The sequence below is a fragment of the Myripristis murdjan genome, chromosome 20 (genome assembly GCF_902150065.1).
Source record: "Myripristis murdjan chromosome 20, fMyrMur1.1, whole genome shotgun sequence".
NCBI classification, from domain to species: Eukaryota; Metazoa; Chordata; class Actinopteri; order Holocentriformes; family Holocentridae; genus Myripristis; species Myripristis murdjan.
Genome location: NC_043999.1, coordinates 24,781,653 through 24,803,833, shown reverse-complemented (window position 1 = coordinate 24,803,833; position 22,181 = coordinate 24,781,653). Strand labels below are relative to the sequence as shown.

The window sequence follows — 22,181 nt, the reverse complement described above, 5'->3', positions numbered from 1 at the left end:
GTTCAGTGTATTGATGGTTAAGTTCATGCACCTTCAGGATCCTCCTGCTCACTAAAACACCATGAGATCCTCTTAATATGTCTCCATAATGCATCCCCATCTCAAAATACACCTGGCTGCTTATCCATTAAATCAAACATGGACATCATTTTTATGAATCTGAGAGCTCAAAAAGTCAGACTGAGAACACACACACAAAAAAGTAAAATAATGATTTAGTATTTCATATGCATAGGGAAAGAAAGTTTTCAAGTCCTCTCTGGGTTTATGTAAGCTAAGGTATAGGTGGAGCCATCAATCATTCAATATGTACTGTATACAACATACATACACATACATAGAATAGAGTAGAATAGAATAGCCTTTATTGTCATTGTTCACGTATTGCACAATGAAATTTTGGGAGTATACACCGTATTGACCTTAAATGACACACACAAATTATAACACACTATAAGAATAAATAAATGAGTAAAACTGGCTAAGAAAGTTCTTATTGCACATGATGATTCTGAGTGATGGTTCTGAATGATGGTGGGGGGTTACTTATTAGAGTTCAACCGTCTGATCACCCACGGATAAAAACAGTTTTTCAGGCAGTTAGTCCGACAAGCAGTGGACCTGTACCTCTTACCAGAGGGCAGGAGGTTGAAGAGGCAGGAAGGGTCACACATAAAGACAAATGAGTGGTCAGATAGTAGAATAATGGCAGGCCGATCAAAAACCAAGTAGCAAAGAATAGAATAGAATAGAATAGAATAGAATAGAATAGGGGCAACCAGTCCAACATATAGAGCCAAAAAAACAAACAAAAAAACCCCAAAACTTAAACTATTGCAAAGAGGTGCACATGCATGCCCACACTCTGACAGCAGCAGTGACTTATTGGCCTGATCACACAGTCTAACCCCTTGATTCCTCCAGGCTCCGGCTGCATTGTGTTCCAGCTCTGGCGGCTGCATCACTGCTGGGGCACAATGCTGCCACCAGAGCCGATCATCACCACTCCAGACAATGTTTGTGATTCCAGCAGACGCGCTGCAGTGCGTTTCACAAGTGTCCCAGAAGCAGCTCCCGACTCTGCTCTGCTAAAAATATGTGCCTGGTTTATTTTCTGAAGGAAGTCGCGTCAAGCTGCACAGATCGAGCCAGACAGGAAGTCAGATGCAGGACTGGCAGAGAGCAGCCAGTCAAACTTCAAAATAAAAGACCCTGTGCACATTGCCAATCTTGTATCACATCACTGCATCAACATTACATCATAATCAGTGGCAAGAAGTCAACCATCAGAGGATTTTTGACACCATGGAGGACAAGAAGTTCATCTTGGAAGTGGAGAAATACAAGAAATTGACAAAAAAAAGCAGGCAAACACTCTGAGCTGCACTTGGTGGAATCAAAGCCTAACTGTTTTCATAGGTCTTTTCTTACCTGGGTTCACTCAGTGGGACACCTGGCAGGCTTTGTTTTGCACGACCCTTCTCATGCGTGGCTTGTGCTCAGGCCACTCGCAGCAGCTCTTCCACATGCATGTCCACCAGAACAGAGCCATGTTTTGACTTCACTTGTTCCAGTGGAAGACGTCACAGATGTAAGCTGATCCAAACACTGATTTTAGCTTGAGTACAGCCCGCTTGATATTAGGATGTCTGTCTGTGGGCACAGTTTTCATCCTGAGAAAGTTCAGTCGTCTCCAACTGAGAAGCTGCTTCATCTGTCACTAAAGGGGCTTTCAAACAGTCCAATTCAGCCGTGAAAGGGTTGATGAGGAACCTGATTCGCGACTGTGTTTCAACTGAGTTGTTACCATCAGACATTCTCTGTTCAGCGGTGTGTCGTGACAGCTGCCGGTCTGACACAGAGCGCTTCAAACTGTCATTTTTCAGGAATGAGGAGAGCAACATCTCTGAGCCATGTCCTCACAAAATTCTCCTTCGCTGTATGGCTTTTCAACGTGAGCCATGGTCCACGCCACCTGACATGATGCCAATGTGACCGTCTCCGAATGCTTCGAAAGTTTTCAAAAATAAAAAAACTGAGTCTGCTTCTCTGGCGGACATTTCATGGTGTTTACTTTGTGTTTGTGAAGTTCACTGCCTTTGGGAAACTGCCGGGCCATGTTAGCATGGAGTGAGGTGAAATGGCGCTCCAGGTTTGAAGCTTTAAAATGCAACTGTGAAGACTGGCATATCAAGCAAAAGGGTTTCCCATTTTCTTTGGCAAAAAATACAGTTCCTCCCACTCACATGAGAACGTCCTGCACTCCTCTTCATGTTTCAAGCTTGAGGTTTTCCTGACTCTGCCACGGTGATTCTGCATCTTCTGTGTCTGCTAAGTATGTTTTATGTTTCATGTGGGCCAGAGCAGCCTCATGCATGACATGTGGTTATTTCTTTAATCTAAATAGCATTATCAAATATTCAAATGCACTTTGATTTATTGGAAATATATTTTAAAATGTAAATGAGTCGCAGGTTCGCCACCCCAGAATAGAGACATGTCCTGTATGTTGTCAGAGGACGCCTCAGCTGTATGGGACCTTGTCAGTCACCCCATCTGTGTCCAAAACCATCAAAATACGGACATAACCGTTTCCAAAAACTGACCATGATTATATCTAAAAACTACTTTTATATTCTTATGAAGCAAGATGTTAGCTATCCATCCATGTTCAGCCTCCCACTTATAGCATTTTCATATGAACTGCATGTTTTTTAGATCAGTACTTCATCGTCAGACACAAAAAAATTACACATTTCTGTTTTGAAATGAATAAATTCATTTTTTTTGTAATGTTTATGCTACCTTAAATGACCCCCTTTTAGTTTTTTAGGAATTGTGTACCTTTATATTTCAATTTTATCAAATTAAATAATAATTTAAATCCTAAAATTTGTTTTGTAAGTTTGAAAGGGTAGTGTTATTTTTTTTTTTTAGAAAAACACAATTTCTTTTATTTAGGTCATCTGACAGAGGTGACCAATGATTGACGGTGTTGACATAAGCTGTAAGAAACAGGACAATCAACAAATATAACTAATCTAAAACTTGTTAAGCCATGCCAAAATCTGGAAATCGGAACAAACGATTGCAAACAGTTATGAAAAATCAAACTACTGTAGTGTCATTACTTGCAGGACCACTAGAGGTCGCTTAACTTTAAAACAGAACTGTAGCTCGTAATAAAATGCTGCACAAACAACCTGTGGGGTTGTTTTTAGCTGGAAGACAGTGTTTCATGCCGCCTCACCAGAAACGCTCTGCCATTTAAACAGAACACAACCTTAGTTGACCTCATCAGTAATAACTGTTTCTCTGCTATTTTATGTCAAAATGACTGCAGTGAAAAAGAGCAGTAGGCCTTGGAAGACTGACAGAAACACCTTTGCCCAAATATGGATCAAACGAAACTTCTCTGTGGAAAAAAATGGCAGACATTTCACATGATCACTGCTGTCGGTCTTTGGTTTAAGCGTGTGTTTTAAACTACTATGTTCTTCTCAACACCCATTTGTCTTTCTAAAGGTATTGGATCTAACGAAGCTTTCAAAAACCTTCAAGATTGAAGTTATTTTGCAAGCAATTCAGCCATAGGGCCCATATAGCGTGTATAGTCTATTATTCATGCTATATGGGCCCTATGGCTTTTTTGTGAAGGCAAAGTTAAAGTTCTGACGTACTGAATGTCATCATGACAAATTCCAAACTAGACAAAGAGTGTTAAACCTTTTTTGAGTGGATCAAGGAGGTTATTTGTAAGAATATTAGCCGGGGGGAAGACCAGCTCAATGGCAGCAGGCTAACAGTTAACATTTGGAGCATCCAGCCAGTATCCAGCACTCAGTAACAATGAGAGGAAGATAACACCACTACTGACCTATGAAAATGAAATGAAAGCTCACATTTTTCAACATGGGTGAACTACCCCTTTAAAGTTTCCTATAGGGATTTGGCATGGCACCAGGACACGTGTGTCAGTGTGCATTGTTCTACTGAGTTGGCTGGTTAGTTGGCAGTATGTGTCTGCACCAGTGTCACCAAGATGAATTCTATTTTAAGTTTTATTTTTTATATTTTACTGCATTTCCTGTACTTGGTGAACAGAGTGTGATGTAGACAGTGGCTCTCCTGTGGAGGCCCTAATGAGAAATGGCCCCTGCTGCAAAACAAATCAAGCCAATACATAGACGCAACATGAATTCAGTTCATTTAATGGAAACATTGTCAGAGTAACAGTATACAGGTAGCTGTTGTATCCTGTGAACACAAAAGAAGAATTGTGCCGATTTTCCATAGTATCACACACACCTGACGCACATATCTACATATCTCTTTCACACAAACACACTGGTAAAGATATGACTTCAAGACAATCAAGTGATTAATAGACTATTTAGAATACTTGCCCCCGTGCTGAAAAAACACGGGGCATCAGGTGGTGGAGTAGGATGCAGCAGGGTGGGGGATCGGCAGAAAAAAATACAAACAGTCTGAATCACTACAGTATTTACACGATTCCAGTAACAGTGATCCACATTTTCTTCCTCCATCTTTAGGATACATGATACTGTACACTGATAAATTATCATTCTCTACTTCTGCATAGTGCTTTCATTTCACGTTGCAATACTTCACACTGTTATCAGAGCAATATGGGACCTTAGTGGATAACCATCAAGCCTGTGTGAGTTTGTTCATTTTCCAAGAAGAGAGGAAAAAATAGAATGGATGTAAACAATTTTGGTGAGAAAGAAAACTGCTAGAAAACAAACAGAAATATGGAGCACAAGTCAAATGACTTGACGGCTGCATTGTGTAGCGTGATCAATGCCGGGTTTGGATCTCTAAATGTTTTAGGTGTTCGCCCCCCCAACATGGCTGACTACATGTTATGGGTGAAGACAGTTTGGCTGCACTGGACGAGCTTCTTCAGTTATTTCAAATAACAAGGAGCACATTTCATTTGAAGCACATTTCATTTGGAGTTTGTATAGATTCAGGATTCAGCTGATGCTTTTCTCCAGAGTGACTTGCAGTGAGGGAGTGGGTCAGGGTCACGGCTCTTGCTCAAACACTTTGGCAAGGTAGCCTACATGGTTTTTAATGCAGGGGATTTCCAGCCTTTTCATGCTCTGGACCCCCAAGGTGACTTTCAGTTTGCCTCAGACCCCCATCTCATGTCATTTTGCCCTATAGAGAGCCTTCTATCAAGACATAGTCTGATTTGTGTGAGCCTTTCCCAAGCATTTAAACACACAAAATCTGATGTTGATTCACCATCACTGATCTGATCTTGAAATGAACCAGTTTCATAATTATCACTATTTTTATACTAATAATCAGTCAAATGACAAATATCTTGTAATTATTTATTTTATTTAATTTTTTGTGTGGTCCCACTAATTCTGTGCTAATTTGCTCAACGCCTTTTCTCCCACACTTTTGAAAGAAATCATGGGAATTTGCACAGCTTCCAAAAGGATAAATGGTCTCGATGTCATAGATACTACTGACAAATTTCTGCATCCTCATGATTTTGAGTGAATTAAGCTGCAGCAAAATTATCCTTCATTTTGCTGGGGACCCCGCTGGAAGCCTGTGAAGGACCCCTGGGGGGCCCCGGAGTCCACGTTGAAAACCACTGTATTAATGGGCACATGCGGATTGTTGTGGGGATTGAACCAGTGATGTCCAGGCTGAGGTGGTGGTGGTGCTGGGTGGGGTGGAAGAGGGGTGGGGGTGGGGGGTTAAGTAGTCTGAGGGTTGAGTTACGCCACTTTGGTTCAGTACGAGCACCAGTGGCTATATTATTTACTGAACTGTTCTCTCCTCCGTGTTCCAGTGTCCCTGAAAACCATCCAGCCAAAGTCAGTAACAACACAACATCAGTGTGATCTGCTTGGGCCTCATTCACAAACAGCGTGTGTGCACAAATATGTGCTTATTAACCACTCGCACCAACGTCGGTAAAATTCTGCAACTCATCAACCTGGTCTTCCTTCATTCAATTGATTCTTATTCTGGCAACAAATTTAGAACTGTCTCAGACCCTAAATGATAAAGGTCCCACAAAAATTTGAATTATATAGTCAAATCCATACAGTATATTGGAATTAAATCATGAAAAAATGATCATTTCTAGCATTTAAAAATGTTAAGTTGTTAATAATTCATCAGTTCTTTAATAATTATCAAATTAATAAGACTTAATCATCAATAAATCATCATAAACATAATTAAATCATTAGCATTACAGTAGACTGGAATCTCAATATTGGAATCTGATGAATTCATTTTTTTACCTGGCTATCATGGCTGTTTTAAAGTAAAACTGTTCCCACAAAGTTGTGATGGCATCAGCTTCCATGTTTGGGAACATAAAGCTAGTTGGCTAGCATCTGATAATTCAGTTGTTATGTGGTTGTAGAGGTGCTTTATTTTCATTATATCATGGCCTGCTGGTTATGAATGCATGACTTGTCCTCACCTACAGAGACAGCAGTGTGCTGTTTTCAGTGTTGACGGTGCAGTTCTCTGTTGTGATAGTGGAGGTAGCGCCTGGTGCAGCAATAAATATTCATTTAGATCAATTCTATACATTTACACATTAACCAGCTTCTTAATTTGTGCACCACAGTTTATTAAAAAAAATGTCCTGGCTATACTTTATCCACCAGTGTAGAACTGTGAAGGCAGAAATTATAATGCATTAATGGAAAACTCAGTGGCACATTTCCTGTAACGGTTACTGTTACTCCAGAGGAAACGTTAATGGAAGCCTTTTTCTGGCTTCTACGTCTCAAACTATTGTTTGGATTTCAGCGTTTGTTAGGTTTTTCTACGTTTTACCTTCAGGGTCATGTTTCTGTTCTTGTCAGCGTTTTGGCAGCTCTCTCTCCACTGCTACATCTCTCTGCAAAAGGGCTTTCCTTACCCTCCTTACACCGAGACACGGGGGTGTGGGGTATGCTAATGACCCATTACAGACACACGCCTGCCAACTGAGAGTGATCCTAACTGCGTACGCACGGGGGGAAACTGGCCGGCACACACCTGATTTTGCATATGGACGTATTCTGAGCGCAAAGTAAGAACATTTCCATGCACATCATCAGTGAACGAGGACCAATCTCTCTTTTGTTTTCAGATTCTGCTCATGTTTCATTTATTAAAATAATTAAGGAACAGCTCAGATGATAACTGAGAGTAAATACTGCTGAGTGCATGCTTGTGTTAAGTAGTGTGCCCTTACCCACCTGTAGCATGTAAATCACCTCAGGTTGAACTCATGTAACTGACTGTTTCTTTCTTGTATCAGTTAAAGGAGCTCTTGCTCTGTTATTCATGTTAAACACCTTGGATTTAATAATCCAATAAATAATAATAAATTCATCACAGTTCACATTAGTTTCTGCAGGAAGTGCCCTCCTGATATCAATTTGTACTCCTTAAATTTGATCAGAAATCGGTCACTTTTCTCTAAAGGTTACTCCCTTTTGAACACGGATATCACTATTCATATTTTTAGGCGCCCTCATTATGAATTCAGGAATTTGTCCACACTGCAGCAAATCAGCAGGTGATAGAAAGCTGACACTGAGCAGGCTGATATTTCATGCATGACTACGTTGTCCTGACTTTCCGGACGTACCACTGAGTAGGATCGAATGTGACCGCCAGACAGTCACATTTGATCACAATTTTAAACATTAAAAAAATAATAATTATAAGATCATTTGTGCCGGCAAAATTACTTCACATTTTACACTTCAAGGGATGAAACTCCATCTGCAACATTGGAATTGATATATTGCTAATAACCACACTGTAAGGAATCACAAGCACATTATAACAGGAGTGCATGATAGCTACTAAAATCATAGCATGAGACAATAATCTCAATGTGCAACCGAATGTATATGACATTCAAAAGAACAGGATTGATTGATGCTTGCCTGATGATTATGTTATAACAAAAATCAATCTATTTCTATTGGGATTATAATCTGCTGGTAATGTATCACAATCACTTGCAACTAGGGTGTTACCAGCATTCCCCCACTATTTTCTCAACATGAGACTTATAGCAAAAATATACTGCCTATGTTTTGTCTTTAATTACGGATATTAGTTATCACTATTAATATAGTTACTTATATTAGGTATTGCACAAAATCATCCCAGGCTATATTGTGTACAACAGACATGATTAGTTGCTGTTTTTTCTTTTATTACAGAGCCACAGAAACAACACCCAGCAGCTGCTGCATTATTACTTGACTTACCATCTTTTGATTTTTTTTTTCCTATATTAGACTCTCTTCTGTTGGTTTGCATTATTTGCTTGTTCAGGGGTTGAGATCAGAGGAGGGATTATACAGCAGAAATGAGAGGCTGGTTCCACATGGCCGACAGCGTGTCAACCAATCACATTCAAAGAGTGAGGGGTCTCTGTTGATCCGTCTCACTCCTGTCCCCCCCGCCCCACACACACACACACACACACACACACACACACACACACACACACACAGGCCAGAAGTTGGAAGTATGACATGGAGGTGTCAAGAGAGGATCCTGATCTTTGACATTTCAGCCATTCAGCTGATGCCCTCACCCAAACCCAGTGTCGCTGCAGACGGCCATAAAGGGCACAATATATAAGATAGGAGACAGACTCCACTGAATGGGCGATGATTTGAGGGTGAGCCTCTGGTCATGAGATGTGGTGAAGGTTCATGTGCTGAGGGACAGAATTAGGCTTTCAGTAATGGCTATGACTATGATTAAAGTTAGGATTAAGGGTGGACGGGGGTGGGCTGAGGTGAAAGCGGGTCAGGGCAGAAGACTGCGAGGCTCCTAATTGGTGATGAATCCAGAGAAAAGGGCTCGGTGGAGTTTTAAAGAATAAATCTTGTTTGTAGACAGCGAGGTGAAGGGTTGATGAAGCCGCGAGGCCTGCGATGACGGAGGGCACGAGTGGGTTTGATAGGTCCAATAGGTCAACTCCTAACGTCTAGTCGGCGTAGATGATGAATCCAGAGAAGGTGCTGTACTTGTTGTTATTGCCGCCGTGCGCTTTGCCTCCGTCGAGCTTAATGTAGACCTCGTCTCCTGGCTCCAGATGCAGCACAGCGCTGTTGCTGGCATAGTCGTAGTTCTGGTCAGCGTCCTGGGCGATGGCACTGGCACGCACCTGCAGGGAGACACAGAGGGACACTCAAGGATGCACAAACAATATGCACAGAGTTAATGTCTCAACACACTGAGCACAAACTGGTGCCAAGTCAGCACAAAGCATGGGTGGAGATTTCAGGGGGGCCAGGTAGGACACATCCCCCCTCAGTGCTGACAAGAGCAGTAGTGGGGGGGATTGTACCCCCTCGGTAATAGCATGTCATTCATGTAAATAATAAATAAAAATACACACATCAAATTGATCTGTGTATATGTTATTATTTGATCAAGAATCCATTTGTCTATTGTTTTTGTCCCCAAAATTTGTAAGTTTTTCCCGCCTTGTTGATCTCCCAAAATGCAACTATTTGGCCATCAGGAACTGTCTGTGAACTGCATGCATGGGGTTGGGGGTGGGGGCTCCATCCCCTGTGCCCCCCAATGTTAAAGTGAAATTGCCAGGCCATAACATTCTTTTGCTATGACAGGATCATGTGACAACAGCAGCAATCAGACACAGAATTTAATCTGTTTGTCATGTTGAGAGGTTAGTTAACAAGGCAAGTAAACCAATTTTGGGGAAGGGGTTAGGGTTAAGCAACTGAAACCAGCATTAAGGTTAGACACCTAAACTAGTTTGATCGCTGATAAGGTATGGTTTTGGTCGTATTGTGATAAAAGCTTTCCAGTTAAAAGGAAAAACAAGAACAAAACATCTCTGCTGAAATAAATCCATCTGTCCCAGCAGAGACCTTGTTGTAATGAGTTGGGCATTGAACCAGGGTTATTGTAGTTCAAGGTAAATGTATGCCCTTCCACTTCCTTAACTGCCACACTTAGTTCCTGTTGCACTATTTCAATATCAAACTACTGCATTTTTCTAGTCTCCGGGGAAATAAATCAGTTCCAAATCAGACCAACTCGCTTGTTTAACAGTAACAGGACTGAATCTTAAAGTATGCATAATGGATCAAACGTATGCACATTTGGATTGAATTGAAATGGCAGCCTGCTGTTATTAGGAAAAAATCGAGGTCTATCTTCTTATTCAAATCAGCTGATAATACCATTCCCCTGTCTCTGCTGCATTTTACAAATGATGTTTAAATGGGTCGATGTTCAAGGTAGTGGTAGTCTAAATTTGTCAATCATTAAAAAAAAATAAATAAATAAAAACACACAAGAACGGGTTTTTAAAGTCTCACAAACTAAGACATGGCTCTCTGCTTTTTATTTGTCACAGCATAAAATGTTGGTTTTATTCCAGTGCTGTTTTGCCGTGCGTTGTGTGCAGTTTGGAGTGGCATTAGCGGGCTGACAGACAGGAGGAACGAGCTCGGTGGAGCGACGCTGTAACAGCGGTTTGGCCCCCGGGGGCCACGGATTAGATCTGCTGCTGACAGCCTCCGTGCAGCCTGATGAGAGACCTCAGGACACTCTTATGGATAAAACATAGAACGTAGCTGAGAGCAGAGGCATAGATTGTTCCATGAAGGGGGCTGTTGGTTTTTTAGGCTGTATTAGACTTTAGAAATGTCATGAAAAGACAAGGAAGAAGAAGCAGAAGAGGAAGAAGAAGAAGCAGAAGAAGAAGAAGAAGAAGAAGAAGAAGAAGAAGAAGAAGAAGAAGAAGAAGAAGGATGGTTTAGACTCATTTATTGACAACATGTCAGTGTGAAATTGATAGAGTTCTTTACAAGCGTATGAATTGGGTCTCAATAGGGTTTCTTATCATCATCTAACAGTTGTCACTCTTGGTTTGATGTAAGTGATGAAAGCTTATTAATACAGAATGCATAATCTATACAATAACTTTATAGACAGTTCATAGTCTACATGGCCATCTAATTTATACAGCTCATCCAGTAATTTGATATTGACAGTTTGTAGTCAATACGGTCAGTTTATACAGATGATTCATTCATTTTCTTTAGACAGTTCATAGTCTATTGAGTAGATTTATTAAGACAGCTCATATAGTTGGTTTACATAATAGAGTTCATAACATATATGCTTTCTATCTATATACACCTATTCATAACTGTGTGTTCATATTCACAGTCATAGGAGTGCTGGAGCCTATCCCAGTGTGCACTGGGACAACCTGAACATGTCGCCAGCCCATGACATGGCTCACACCTAGAAAGACAGACAGGCTCCCATTCATATATAAGGGCAATTATAGAGTCTTCTATCAGCGAGGCTGGGTGTGTTTGAACAGAGAAGAACCTTCAAACACCAGGCAGCAGTGACCAGAGCTCAGATTTGAACTTGAGCTTGTGTTGGCATAGAGGACAGATCTACAGTCTACAGTCTATATAACCACTTTATATAGATTAAAGTCACTGTAGTAGCTTTATATGTGCAGTTTATAGTCTATACAGTCACTAAATATGTACACTTTACAGTCTTTGCACTTCATATATACATTTTATAGTTCAGTTTATATGTACAATTTATAGTCTGTGTTCATTAAATGTATACAGGTTATAGTCTATATAGTCACTTTATATACAGATTTTAGTCTATATAGCCACTTTATATAAAGTTTACAGCCTATATAGTAATTTTAAATCTATAGTTTATAGTCTATATAGTCACTTTATATAAAGTTTATAGTCCATGTAGTCATTTTAATTATATAGTTATGGTCTATATAGTCATTTTAAATTCATAGTTTATAGTCTGTATAGTCACTTCAAATTTATAATATAGTTGCTCCCCTGGTAGCAACTAATGGGCATCAGTTTGTACAATAAACGATAAACAACAGTCTATATGGTCGCTTTATATGAAGTGTATAGTCTATGTAGTCACTTAAAATATATATTTTATCATATATGGTCATTTTATGTTTATAGTCTATATACTCACTTTATATACAGTTTATGGTCTAGGCCTATATAATCACTTCACCACATATATATACAGTTTATGGTCTGTATAGTCACTTTTCAATTTACAGACTATGTATTCATTTTATGTATACAGTTTATAGCCTTTATAGTGGGCTTATATAGACTACTCGTATGGGCTGTTTATACAGACAGCTTATAGCATTTACAGTGCAGTGAGTTGATCCAGACAGCTCCCAGCCCTCCCTCCTGTCCTCCCCTCCCTGTGACAGCCTGGCCTCTGGTGTGTCCGGTCTGGACTGCTGGGGGATCACCCTCTCCATCAAGACGGCACAGTTACTGATGTGTCATAAGAAAAGTTCCATTTACATAAATAAAGTGATTATTATTATTTTGTGTCACAGACTGAAAGCACGTCTCCTCAGGCTCTCCCTTGCCCCCTGATGTCCTGCCCCCCTTTAGACGGGCCATAATTTGTATCACCAACACATACACACATACGCACGCACACACACAATGAATGTTGTTGAATATTATTTATTAGCTTAATATACCTGCTAATTGGAGTGAGTTTTTTATTTTATCGTTTAATGTGGAATTTTTTGTATTCTTCGCACTCGGCTACCTAATTGATCCTTGAGGAATGTTCTTATTTTACTGTTGCAGAAAGTGTAAGTCGCTCTGGATAAGATTCTCTACTAAATGTCAAATTATTTCATAGTCAGTTTATATAGTCAGGTAATAGTCCACGATCAGTCTGTGTAATCAGTTTAGTGAGACTGGAGGGGTCAGGTAGAAGTAAAGCAAATTAATTGATCTCAGCAAAGCACGCGCGTAAAATATCTCTAAAACGAATACAGCCACTGGAGGCGACGTGAAATGAATCCACTTTGAAAACATTCATCAGGATTCCATTTTTCTTTTTTTATTTCTTTCTTTAAAAAAAAAAAAATCTGTGGATCCTCTTAGCATCCTGTGCGTAACCAGAGAGGTGAATGTGGTGCGCGGCGCTGCGCGCGTGTGTTTTATTACCTGGTTGTTTTTGCAGAGATCAGCCCACATGCTGGTGCCGTCCCCTCCGCGCATCAGGACGTGGTAGGTGAAGAAATAAATCCCGGGGATGGAGCAAGTGAACTTTCCCGTGGTCGGATCATAGTGGTTTCCCAGGTTGGTCACCACGTCGTCGAATTTGAGCACCTCGTAGCCTTCATGTTGCTTTTTAAGCCCTGCGTAAAAGGCGATTTTGGGCACGGTGCTATAGGTGGCGGCGCTGATGGCTCCGGCGGCATTGGGTCCTGGAGGGCCCGGTAGACCAGGTCGGCCCGGTTCTCCTTTCTCCCCGGGTGGCCCCGCTGGACCAGGCGGTCCCGGCTCGCCAGGAGGACCCCTGGGACCCGCTTTCCCCGGACGACCGGGTTCCCCTTTCGGACCTTGGATAAAAGTGGGTAAAGACTGGACGAGGCTGTTGTCTCGGACCGTGTCCGCGGTGGCGGTGCTGGTCGGGGATTTGGTGCCGTAGGGGTCACACACCATCCTGCAGGTACCGAGCATCTCGTAGTGCGCCGCCGTTCCAGCTGAGTTGACAAGCACCGGGATGAGGATGACCAGGACCAGAACCATGACGACCCCCAGGACTCCCGCCGCCACCAGCCGCTTCCTGCCGACCAGCCGCGTCAGCGCAGGACGATCCTCTTGTCTGCTTTTGGGTGAAATCTTGCTGGCTGAAGAGGTAACCCTTTAGAGAAAAAAATGTAGCAGAGCTACTCTTCACCTTGTTGGGAATGATAATTAACTTTTTAGGGCCAAACCCCCTTACGCGTCCTTTTTCTTGGTCCCTCTCCTTCCACACTTTTTCTGCTGATGTTTGCTTATTGAAGTCTCACTCTGAGTCTAAAAGTTCAGCCCTTTTACAGGCTGCCTACCAGCTCCCTGATTCCAAAAGCACTGGATTCAGCATCTCTGAGTGGCTTTAGATCCATACACCCAGTCTGGTCCCTACTGATCCACAGGTCTAAACCAAAACTGTAGAGCCCGGAATCCTCCGTGATTCAACCCGGTAGATCTTGTGTCTGATATATACCGCTGAAAGAGCTTAGAGACACACCAGGACGAAGCTTAGAGAAAAGGAGAGCGAGAGAGAGACTGAGGGGGTGGGGTGTGGGCTGGGTGGGAGATAACGCATCGTCTTATAAAAGATGTGGTAGTGCCACCACCCACACCCAGACTGGCCTCTTGGATTAGGGTTCAGAGCCATAAGCACAGAAAGAGATGAATAGGCCTGTGGTAAATATAGAAAGTTACTCAACACATAGATTATTTGGAGCTGAAAGAAATCAGAGTAAAGCACACAAATGCCCCTTTAGTAAGGATTCATATCATTTAGCAGAAAAAAACAGGGGCAGGTAAGTGGTTGCTGATATTAATTGCCGGCGTTAGAAACATTTTTCAAAGTCATTAATTGATTCATATCTCACACTCAAAGCAACAAAGCCATTTGTCTTCGGCATCAAGACAAGGACGCGGAGGGAATGATGCTGTATTGATGGTATTAAAATCAAACTAGCCTGGCAGAGCCTGGCTTCATTAGGCCTCCAATGTCCACTCACCGAGAGTCCCTGAAAATGAGCTGCAAAGGTAACAGCAGATCATTGGATTGGCACTTCACTCAATAGCGCAGCACTGAATGATGAATTGCTGTGAAGCGCTTACAAGAAGCACAGATACGCTGCGAAACTGTGTGACACACAATGGAATAATAACAAATTATAAGTAAACTCAGGGGGTTTCAAACTCGGTCATGTTCTGGACCCCCAAGTGGACTTTGAATAAGCTGCGGGCCGGACCCCCAATTTGAAGTCACTTTGCCCTGTGGGGACCCTGATATTAAGAGATTTTTTCTTTCATACGTGTTTAAAATCTGACGTCATTCCAGCATCACAGCACATTACTGTCATTATGGGGACGAAAATATATGGAAAACCCAGAAAAATAGTTTTTCTTTTACTTTTTTGGTCGAGCAGCTACATACCTTGTCTTTGTAAAGGTTGGATCAGCCTCACACACACACACGCTGCTGCTCGCTGTGCATCAGGCCTGCAGCGGATGACCTCATCAAATTCTACTTTGTCATGGGATTCAGGAACAAGGAAATCCTGCTGATTTTAGTGCAGAATCACAAGATTGTTTTCTTCTGAATTGGCCCATGTCACGGCAATGTCTCTTCAAAGTCCAGATGCTGATGAGAAGATTGTTTTCTGATTTTTTTTTTTCATAAATTTGGCTGTTTGTTTTCTCCCTACAATGGCCCTAATACGACATCATATATCATTTAATAATAGTTCTAAATATAGCTTTACTGTATTTTTTAAAAGTATATATGCTAATTTCCTAGTAACTTTCTTTGTCTTTCTGTCTTTCCTTCTTTCTTTTTCTTTTTGAATTTTTGTTGACAATTCTTTACTGATGATCCAGTATTTTTTATTTATTTATTTATTGTTGATTTGCTAAACACATTTTCCCCCCAGCAAAGTCATGTGATTTCTTTCCAAAGCATGGGCAAAAGCAATGAGTAAATTAGCAGAAAAAAGTGATATATTTAAAAGTGATGCTGAATCAGATTTCTTGCGTTTAAATGTGCTTCTTGTGTCGAAATGCTTGGGAAAGTGCTCAGACAAACATTTAAACGCTTCCTCATTTTGATGAGGACCCCCTGGAAGACTGTTAAGGATGCCTAGGGGTCCTCGGACCTCACTTTGAAAAGCTTTGTGCAGCCAGCTGAGTTCAAATTGAGGAAATTTGTGCACACAAATACCTAAAAAGGAGTTATTGTGGTTTACAGAGTTAAGTGCAGCTCTGTTGCCACCTGCTCTTTGTGGTGCGTACTCTTCCTATAGGGTTCTAATGAATAGCAAGAAGAGCAGCAGCTGTGCATTAGTAGCTCATCCAGTGGTGGATGGGGTCCTGGCTGTTCTGCCCCTGTGTCACCACCCTCATTAAAGTGGCACAGTGCAGCCCCCCATAGACAATCAGGGCTGCCCTAACACACACTCCACCTATAAATCACCCGGTGAAAATCAATGGGCTTTGGTTAGCTGGGGACTCGTGTCCTTGGAAGGCGTGAGATGAATCGAGAAGAAGCAAGAACAAAACAGGAACAGCATCCACTTAAAAAAAGGGGGAAGGTGTGGCGTCTGAGAAAAAGCAGCAGCACCACAACAGCCTGAATTCAACAGGATCAAATGCCGGAGCGACAACTGAGAGAAATACCGGCTGATGGAATTTATTCAATCTTATAGTAAGCACCGGGGTGGGGGAATAACAGTGATAGTTGCTAAAGGTCACCGACTCATCCTTTGTTTCTCATAGCTGACTGGTATTGCCTTCGCATAATGATGCATTTCCGTGACCGGGTTCATTTTTCAGCCCAAGCTTTGCCTTTCTAATAGACTCTGACAAAACAATTGAACAGCAATAGAGGATGAATCAGGTTGCCATTACTCTAGATTTCATCCGAGATGGATGGAGGGCTTAAACTAAGGCTATGATAACGAATGGTCTATTCTTTCAAGAAACTTTGGGAACCACTCCCTCTGTCTTCACACAACTTTCCTGAATTTTCCTCCCTCTCTGCTGGTCAAATGACACATTTGTAGAGTGATGGGTTGTATAGTTATCTGGGCGTTATGTGAGTCCACATGGTGGTGAAAACTCCTCATTAGTTGCTCTGTGCTCTCCTGAGCTGCTAATCCACAAAACTGGATTTCTATCTCTCCATGCATTTCTACAGCAAAACATGTCTCAAAATAACACATTTAGCACATAAAGGAACGCGAAAAAAGGCACATTCTGCAGAAGTGCCCTTTAAGTCCCTGCCTCTGTGGTGAATCAAAAAGTGTTTTACATAAAATTCTAGAGGGGGGGAACCGGATGCTGTTATTTTTCCTCCCATGTCTGCAGTAGGAAATGAAGCTCTACATGTTCGGTCAAGTCAGCTGGATGCTGTTAGCTTGTCACTGTAATAAGAGAGCAGGAGCAGCATGGCGTTAGAATCCAGATGATGATGATGGGGTGAGAAAGAAAGGGAAGACAGAGGAGTGCAAGCAGGATGGGTGTGTACAAGTGTCCTATGGCGTGCCTGCCTCTGCTCTGATGGCCAGACAGATGTACCCGCTGAGCCCAAAAGCCTGGTGTGCGAGCAGGATGAGCAACTCTTCTGCTTTGACGCAAACAAACACACACACACACACACACACACACACACACCTGGTTTGTACAAAGCTTTTCTTCTAATCTGCTTTCATATAACATTCATACCCACCAAAATTAAAACAATACAGTTTCATAATATTCTATGAATCAGGTGAAACATGAGGTGGAGCTCATGTGACTGGATTAGATAGTATTCTGACATTTACATAATCCACTGGAAATTAAGGGTGAAGGTCGGTAGAGTGGAGGAGCAGATACAATTATATTGATGTTTAAGTCCCAACATGATGTTAAGATTTATCCAGGCAATCCACATTGCAACTTCCGTATCGCATCAAAATAGGCCCCCCCCCCAAAAAAACACTTTTAACACATAAAGTGTGAACAAAGTGGACTATGACAGTGTAAGAAACAGCAAGCCCCGGTACCCATTTTTCGAGGAATGAAACAGCTCTTTTCTTGTTATTCTCCAATCGGAATTGGAAAATAGATCTGGGTAATAGCATCTGAGGGAAACGTCTGCATAGCCTTGCACCAGGAAGAAACAACCTGATAGAACCTCCACAAATAATTGTAATTACATGGAAAAATGGATGGGACTTGTTGTTTTGTATATTGACATAACTGACTTTGTTCACATATGTTTATGGGCCAACAGTGTTATTTTAGGAGCTGTTTAGCTACACTGTGGAGGTGATGGAGATAAGCACCACAGGGAGCAACTAATGTGGCTATTTCACCACCATGTGGAGGCTTATATCACCCAGGTAACTGCAAAACTCAACACAGTTTGATTTTGATTTAAGAACATATGAAGCATGAGGAACCTCTGGGTATCAGATGCCATCATGTGTCATCTTTTTGACCATAAACCCCTCGCATTTTGCTGTTGTTTTTTGACGTAGTTGGTCCGAGCTACATTCTCACATTCAGCAAACTTCTCTTCGGTTCTCGAGCGAGGACAAAGATGTGAGTTTTCAGGTGTCTGAATGCACTTATTTGCTGCTACCTGAGTTTGAACAGCACTGGTCTCACCCAGCCAAATGAACCCAAGGATGTCTTGTTACAGAGTTCAAATAAACTGTGCCAAACAGGCCTGGGGGTGATGCAGCATTGGAGGAGAAGTCTCTGCTGTGGCTCCTAAATTAATGGAACATGACTAAGTACTAAGTAGTATTAATGCTACATCTCCCTGGTTCAATGATCAGTGCCAGCACACCGTATTCAGAAAAACCTGAAGACAATGTGTGACAAGCCTCTAGTTAAGGATTTCACCGGTTTCCTCGGCTTTTATGTTCATGTGAAATAAACAATAAAAGGCAAAAATGGAAGTCCAAACAAAACTGAATGCTTTATTAAAAATGGTTAATAAAGCGAGCACATGGAGCTTACAGTATACTGTGGCACATGATAAAAGCATGAGCAATTACAAAAAGGATTACATTCGTTCATTTTGAAAGAGGCTGAAATGTGACGGACAGCTCGCATGGCTTTTAAAAATAACTCCTTGGAGAAAATCGAGAATTGAGGCTACTGTTACTTTGCTTTGTCCCAGATAAGAGAGAGACAGTCAAAGCAGTGCAGAAAAGTGGAACAATTGAATCGAGTCAAACACACTGGTCTCAGACATCAGTGGAATGAACACAGTAATGGGAGCTGTAATTGAATTCAGTTCCTCGCTATTAGGGCTACTAGTGGTAATTGTATTTGAAGGGTTGTAGTTCAGGAGACTGCACTTATATCCCAGTTGCCAGTTTGCGAGGAACACCAGTGTCCTATTGTTGGAATGTACCTGTTCTCTTTTGCTAAACAAGCTCTTGGATCTTTTGGGCCAAGCTGAATGCCATAGGGCAAAGACAGGGATACTGAACACCACAGACAAAGGCAGACTGAGCATGTCTACTTTGGCAAACAAGGCAGTTAAAAATGAACCAAACAAAGTGTGTGTGTGTGTGTGCGTGCGTGTGCGTGCGTGTCTATGCATGGGTGTGACTTTACAACCCTCCCCTAGAGGCGAGGATCCAATAGACAGAGCAAAGCCCAAACTAACCCTCCCAAATCCCACCTAGAACTCGGCCTGGTCACAAGACACACACACAGACACGTACACACAGACACTGCATGAGACGGCTTCATGGTGTGTGTGTGTGTGTGTGTGTGTGACAGAGTGTGAGACAGAGTTGAATCTTCTGCTGGCCCTCGGTGCTTGTTAGAGCAGCATGAAGGGGAAGCGGAGTTATTCTAATGGAGCTTGGTTTAATACTGTGGAGCAGACGACCATCAGACAAACTGTTTAAACACAAGCACAGATGTAAAAAAAAAAAAAAAAAAAAGGGACAAAATGTAGAAAAGGTTACGACAATGATTTTTTTCCATTATTTCTAAAATGTGTTTAGTTAAAAATCATCACAGGGGATAGCTGAATGAAGGCACAATGAACATTCAATAAAGTTATTCGTCAAAAGAAAAACAACAATGTCCCCCTTTTTCAACCGTTGTAACATTTTGGACGTTGGTGTGAACTGGCTGCTGGTTCTGATGGATGTCGGTCCTGGACAATTAACTTGAACTGCTGCTCGTAAGGCATCGTAAATAGATGAGGCAAACTGTGAGTGCATGATAATTACTGTAATCAGAGCAAGATATGATAAACACAATGAGCAAACATTTAAGAGGCTAAATACTTTCAGAGCTGCATTATGCAAGATTTTATGTAAAACTCCAGGCGTCTAATCAGCCAAATCATCAAGTGGCGCTGTAACAGAGAAGAGTGCACCAAATGAGATGCTGTAGATTCATCCTACTTGACTAAATTAAATTCTAGTGTCCATAAGGTTGACTGGTGGGAAATCCTCTCCGCACAGGAAGTCCAAACTTCACAGTGAAATGGAAAAGTCTCTTGAACAGCAGTGAGCGAGCGCTCTGTCCAGAGAAAGCTAAACTCACCAACGTTACATCCGTTACCTCTCGTGTCCCTTTGGTATTCTTTGGTAATACGCATCAGAGACTGGCAGGGCTTTGGCGGTTTACTGACATCACCTCGCAGGATTTCTATAAATTCTCAAAACGTATCCCTCTGAAACCTGAGCAAATTCACTTGATTTCTTTCAAAAACATGGGAAAAGGCAATTAGCAAATTTGGAAAAAAACGCCAAACATTAGCAAAAAACAAAACATAAAAACGTACCTGAAAATTAGCAATTTTTTTTTTTTTTTTTTAAATTACAACAAAACTATATTTAGAATTACTAAAAGTATACATTTAAGCATCAGATTTCCTGTGTTAAATGTTTGGGTTTTTTTTTTTACGAAAAAATGGAAAGAACGGTGTTCAGCAAATTAGTGAGAAATAACCAAAAAATAGCAAGAAATTAGCAAAAAGTTACCCAACAATTACCAGACAATTCTCCAAAAAATGAAAAAGAAATAGAGTGAATTTTGTTAAGAGGGTGACATAAAACGTTTGAAAAAGGCTGCCCCCACGCTCCTGGGTTTCCTCAGCAGTTTGGGGACACCAGCATGTGAACATTGCATAGTGCAGCTTTAATGACATGATATATTTCATGTAAAGTTTGTCTGGTGATTTTCTTATAATAAAAGTGTAGCTCTACGTCTAAAGGATTTCTAATGTGTCACAATGCATATGAAGTAAAGTGTTATTATTAATCACCTGTTTATCCAAGTACTGGAGGCAGATGGAGCCAAAACTGATGGCCACTGGATAAGATGAACAGGTTACATTGTGTGTAGCGCCCCATGAAAACAACAAAGCATATGGTAACAAGAGGAAGTGAAGCAACACTCCTATAACACTATAGACTTGCAATAAACTCTTTGATAGATAGCCAACTGGTACAAAATGGGTGATTAATAAATAGAGAAAAAGGGGGGAAAAGGCACATGCAGTGAGGTCCGGCTGGCTGAGCGGGCAGTCATCTCCCTCCTCATGCTCTCATCACTTGTTCTTGGCAGCTAGAGGCTTGCGGCTAATCTTCTTGCTCTTGTCGTTGCTCTTCTTAGGAGGCTCTGGATTGGCTTGCATGTGCCGACCATAGAGACTGACAAGATGGAGAGAGGGGAGGAGGAGAGGAAAGAAAAGGACAGAGAGGAGAGACTGTTTTTAACATACACAGACAAGCATTTACCTCTCACACAACCAGGTGTGTAGACTGTGTGTGTGTCAGAGATGAACATTTCAGGTTGATGTAAAACTTAACCAAAACCAGATTTCTAAAATCCCTGCAGCTTTGCAGTGATCAGTTTGCTGGGTTGATTCAGACGACCAGTTTTGTAGCAGTCTGATTGGCTGATCACTGATCCAACGGCAGATTAAAATGATGCTTTTTTTTTTTTTGCTGTTGCCAACAGTGGAAAATTCGAACTTGGGCTGGGCAACATATTGATATTATATTGATACTGTTATATGAGACTAGATACTGTCTCATATAACAGTCTATGATATTGTCATATTGTGGTAGGATATGTGTTGTCATTTCCCTGTTTTAAAGACTTCATAACAGTTAAGACATGCAATTTTCTGAAGTAATTACACTGTCATTATTCTCTCTAAGTGATTGTTAGTCAACAATCTCTTGTGTAAACATTTTGAGAAAACACCAGCAGTCATCCCCACAATATTGATATTGAGGAATTTGGTAGAAAATACTGGAATATTTGATTTAGCTCATATCGCCCAGCCCTAATTTCGAGGTGTGATAAACACAGGAGGAGTTTTCCTATGACTTACTAACATGCTTAACCGTGTGAAAATAAGTCCTGTTTTTATCCAAATGTGGTCATTAAGTTACAGTGATCTTGAAAAAGAAAGAAAAGGTTTTATTCCAATACACGTGACTATTTCTGATCATACAGGCTATTAACTGTGTAGCACAGCTCACATTTTGGACAAAATCAATAGTAGTGATGGTAGAATCTTGGAAA

General features: G+C 41.3%; 2 protein-coding genes across 5 annotated transcripts in view; both read right to left on the bottom strand.

Annotated features, from left to right (window-relative positions):
* Positions 1 to 9,016: 9,016 nt before the first annotated feature.
* On the bottom strand, positions 9,017 to 13,676 carry c1ql3a (complement component 1, q subcomponent-like 3a). The gene is made up of 2 exons (XM_030079480.1): positions 13,065 to 13,676; positions 9,017 to 9,196 (listed from the first exon to the last, which is right to left on the bottom strand). Exons 1-2 carry the CDS (start codon positions 13,650 to 13,652, stop codon positions 9,017 to 9,019), a joined length of 768 nt encoding a protein of 255 aa, XP_029935340.1. The 5' UTR covers positions 13,653 to 13,676.
* Positions 13,677 to 18,572: 4,896 nt separating this feature from the next.
* Positions 18,573 to 22,181, bottom strand: part of rsu1 (Ras suppressor protein 1) — a 49,674-nt gene continuing 46,065 nt past the window's right edge. For 3 of the 4 annotated variants that reach the window (XM_030079745.1, XM_030079747.1, XM_030079746.1), the window contains exon 9: positions 18,573 to 21,298. In XM_030079745.1, the coding sequence (XP_029935605.1) occupies positions 21,196 to 21,298 (103 nt within the window). In that variant the 3' untranslated portion in view covers positions 18,573 to 21,195. The remainder of the gene's footprint in view (positions 21,299 to 22,181) is intronic. The other variant, XR_003930191.1, reaches the window with a different exon arrangement.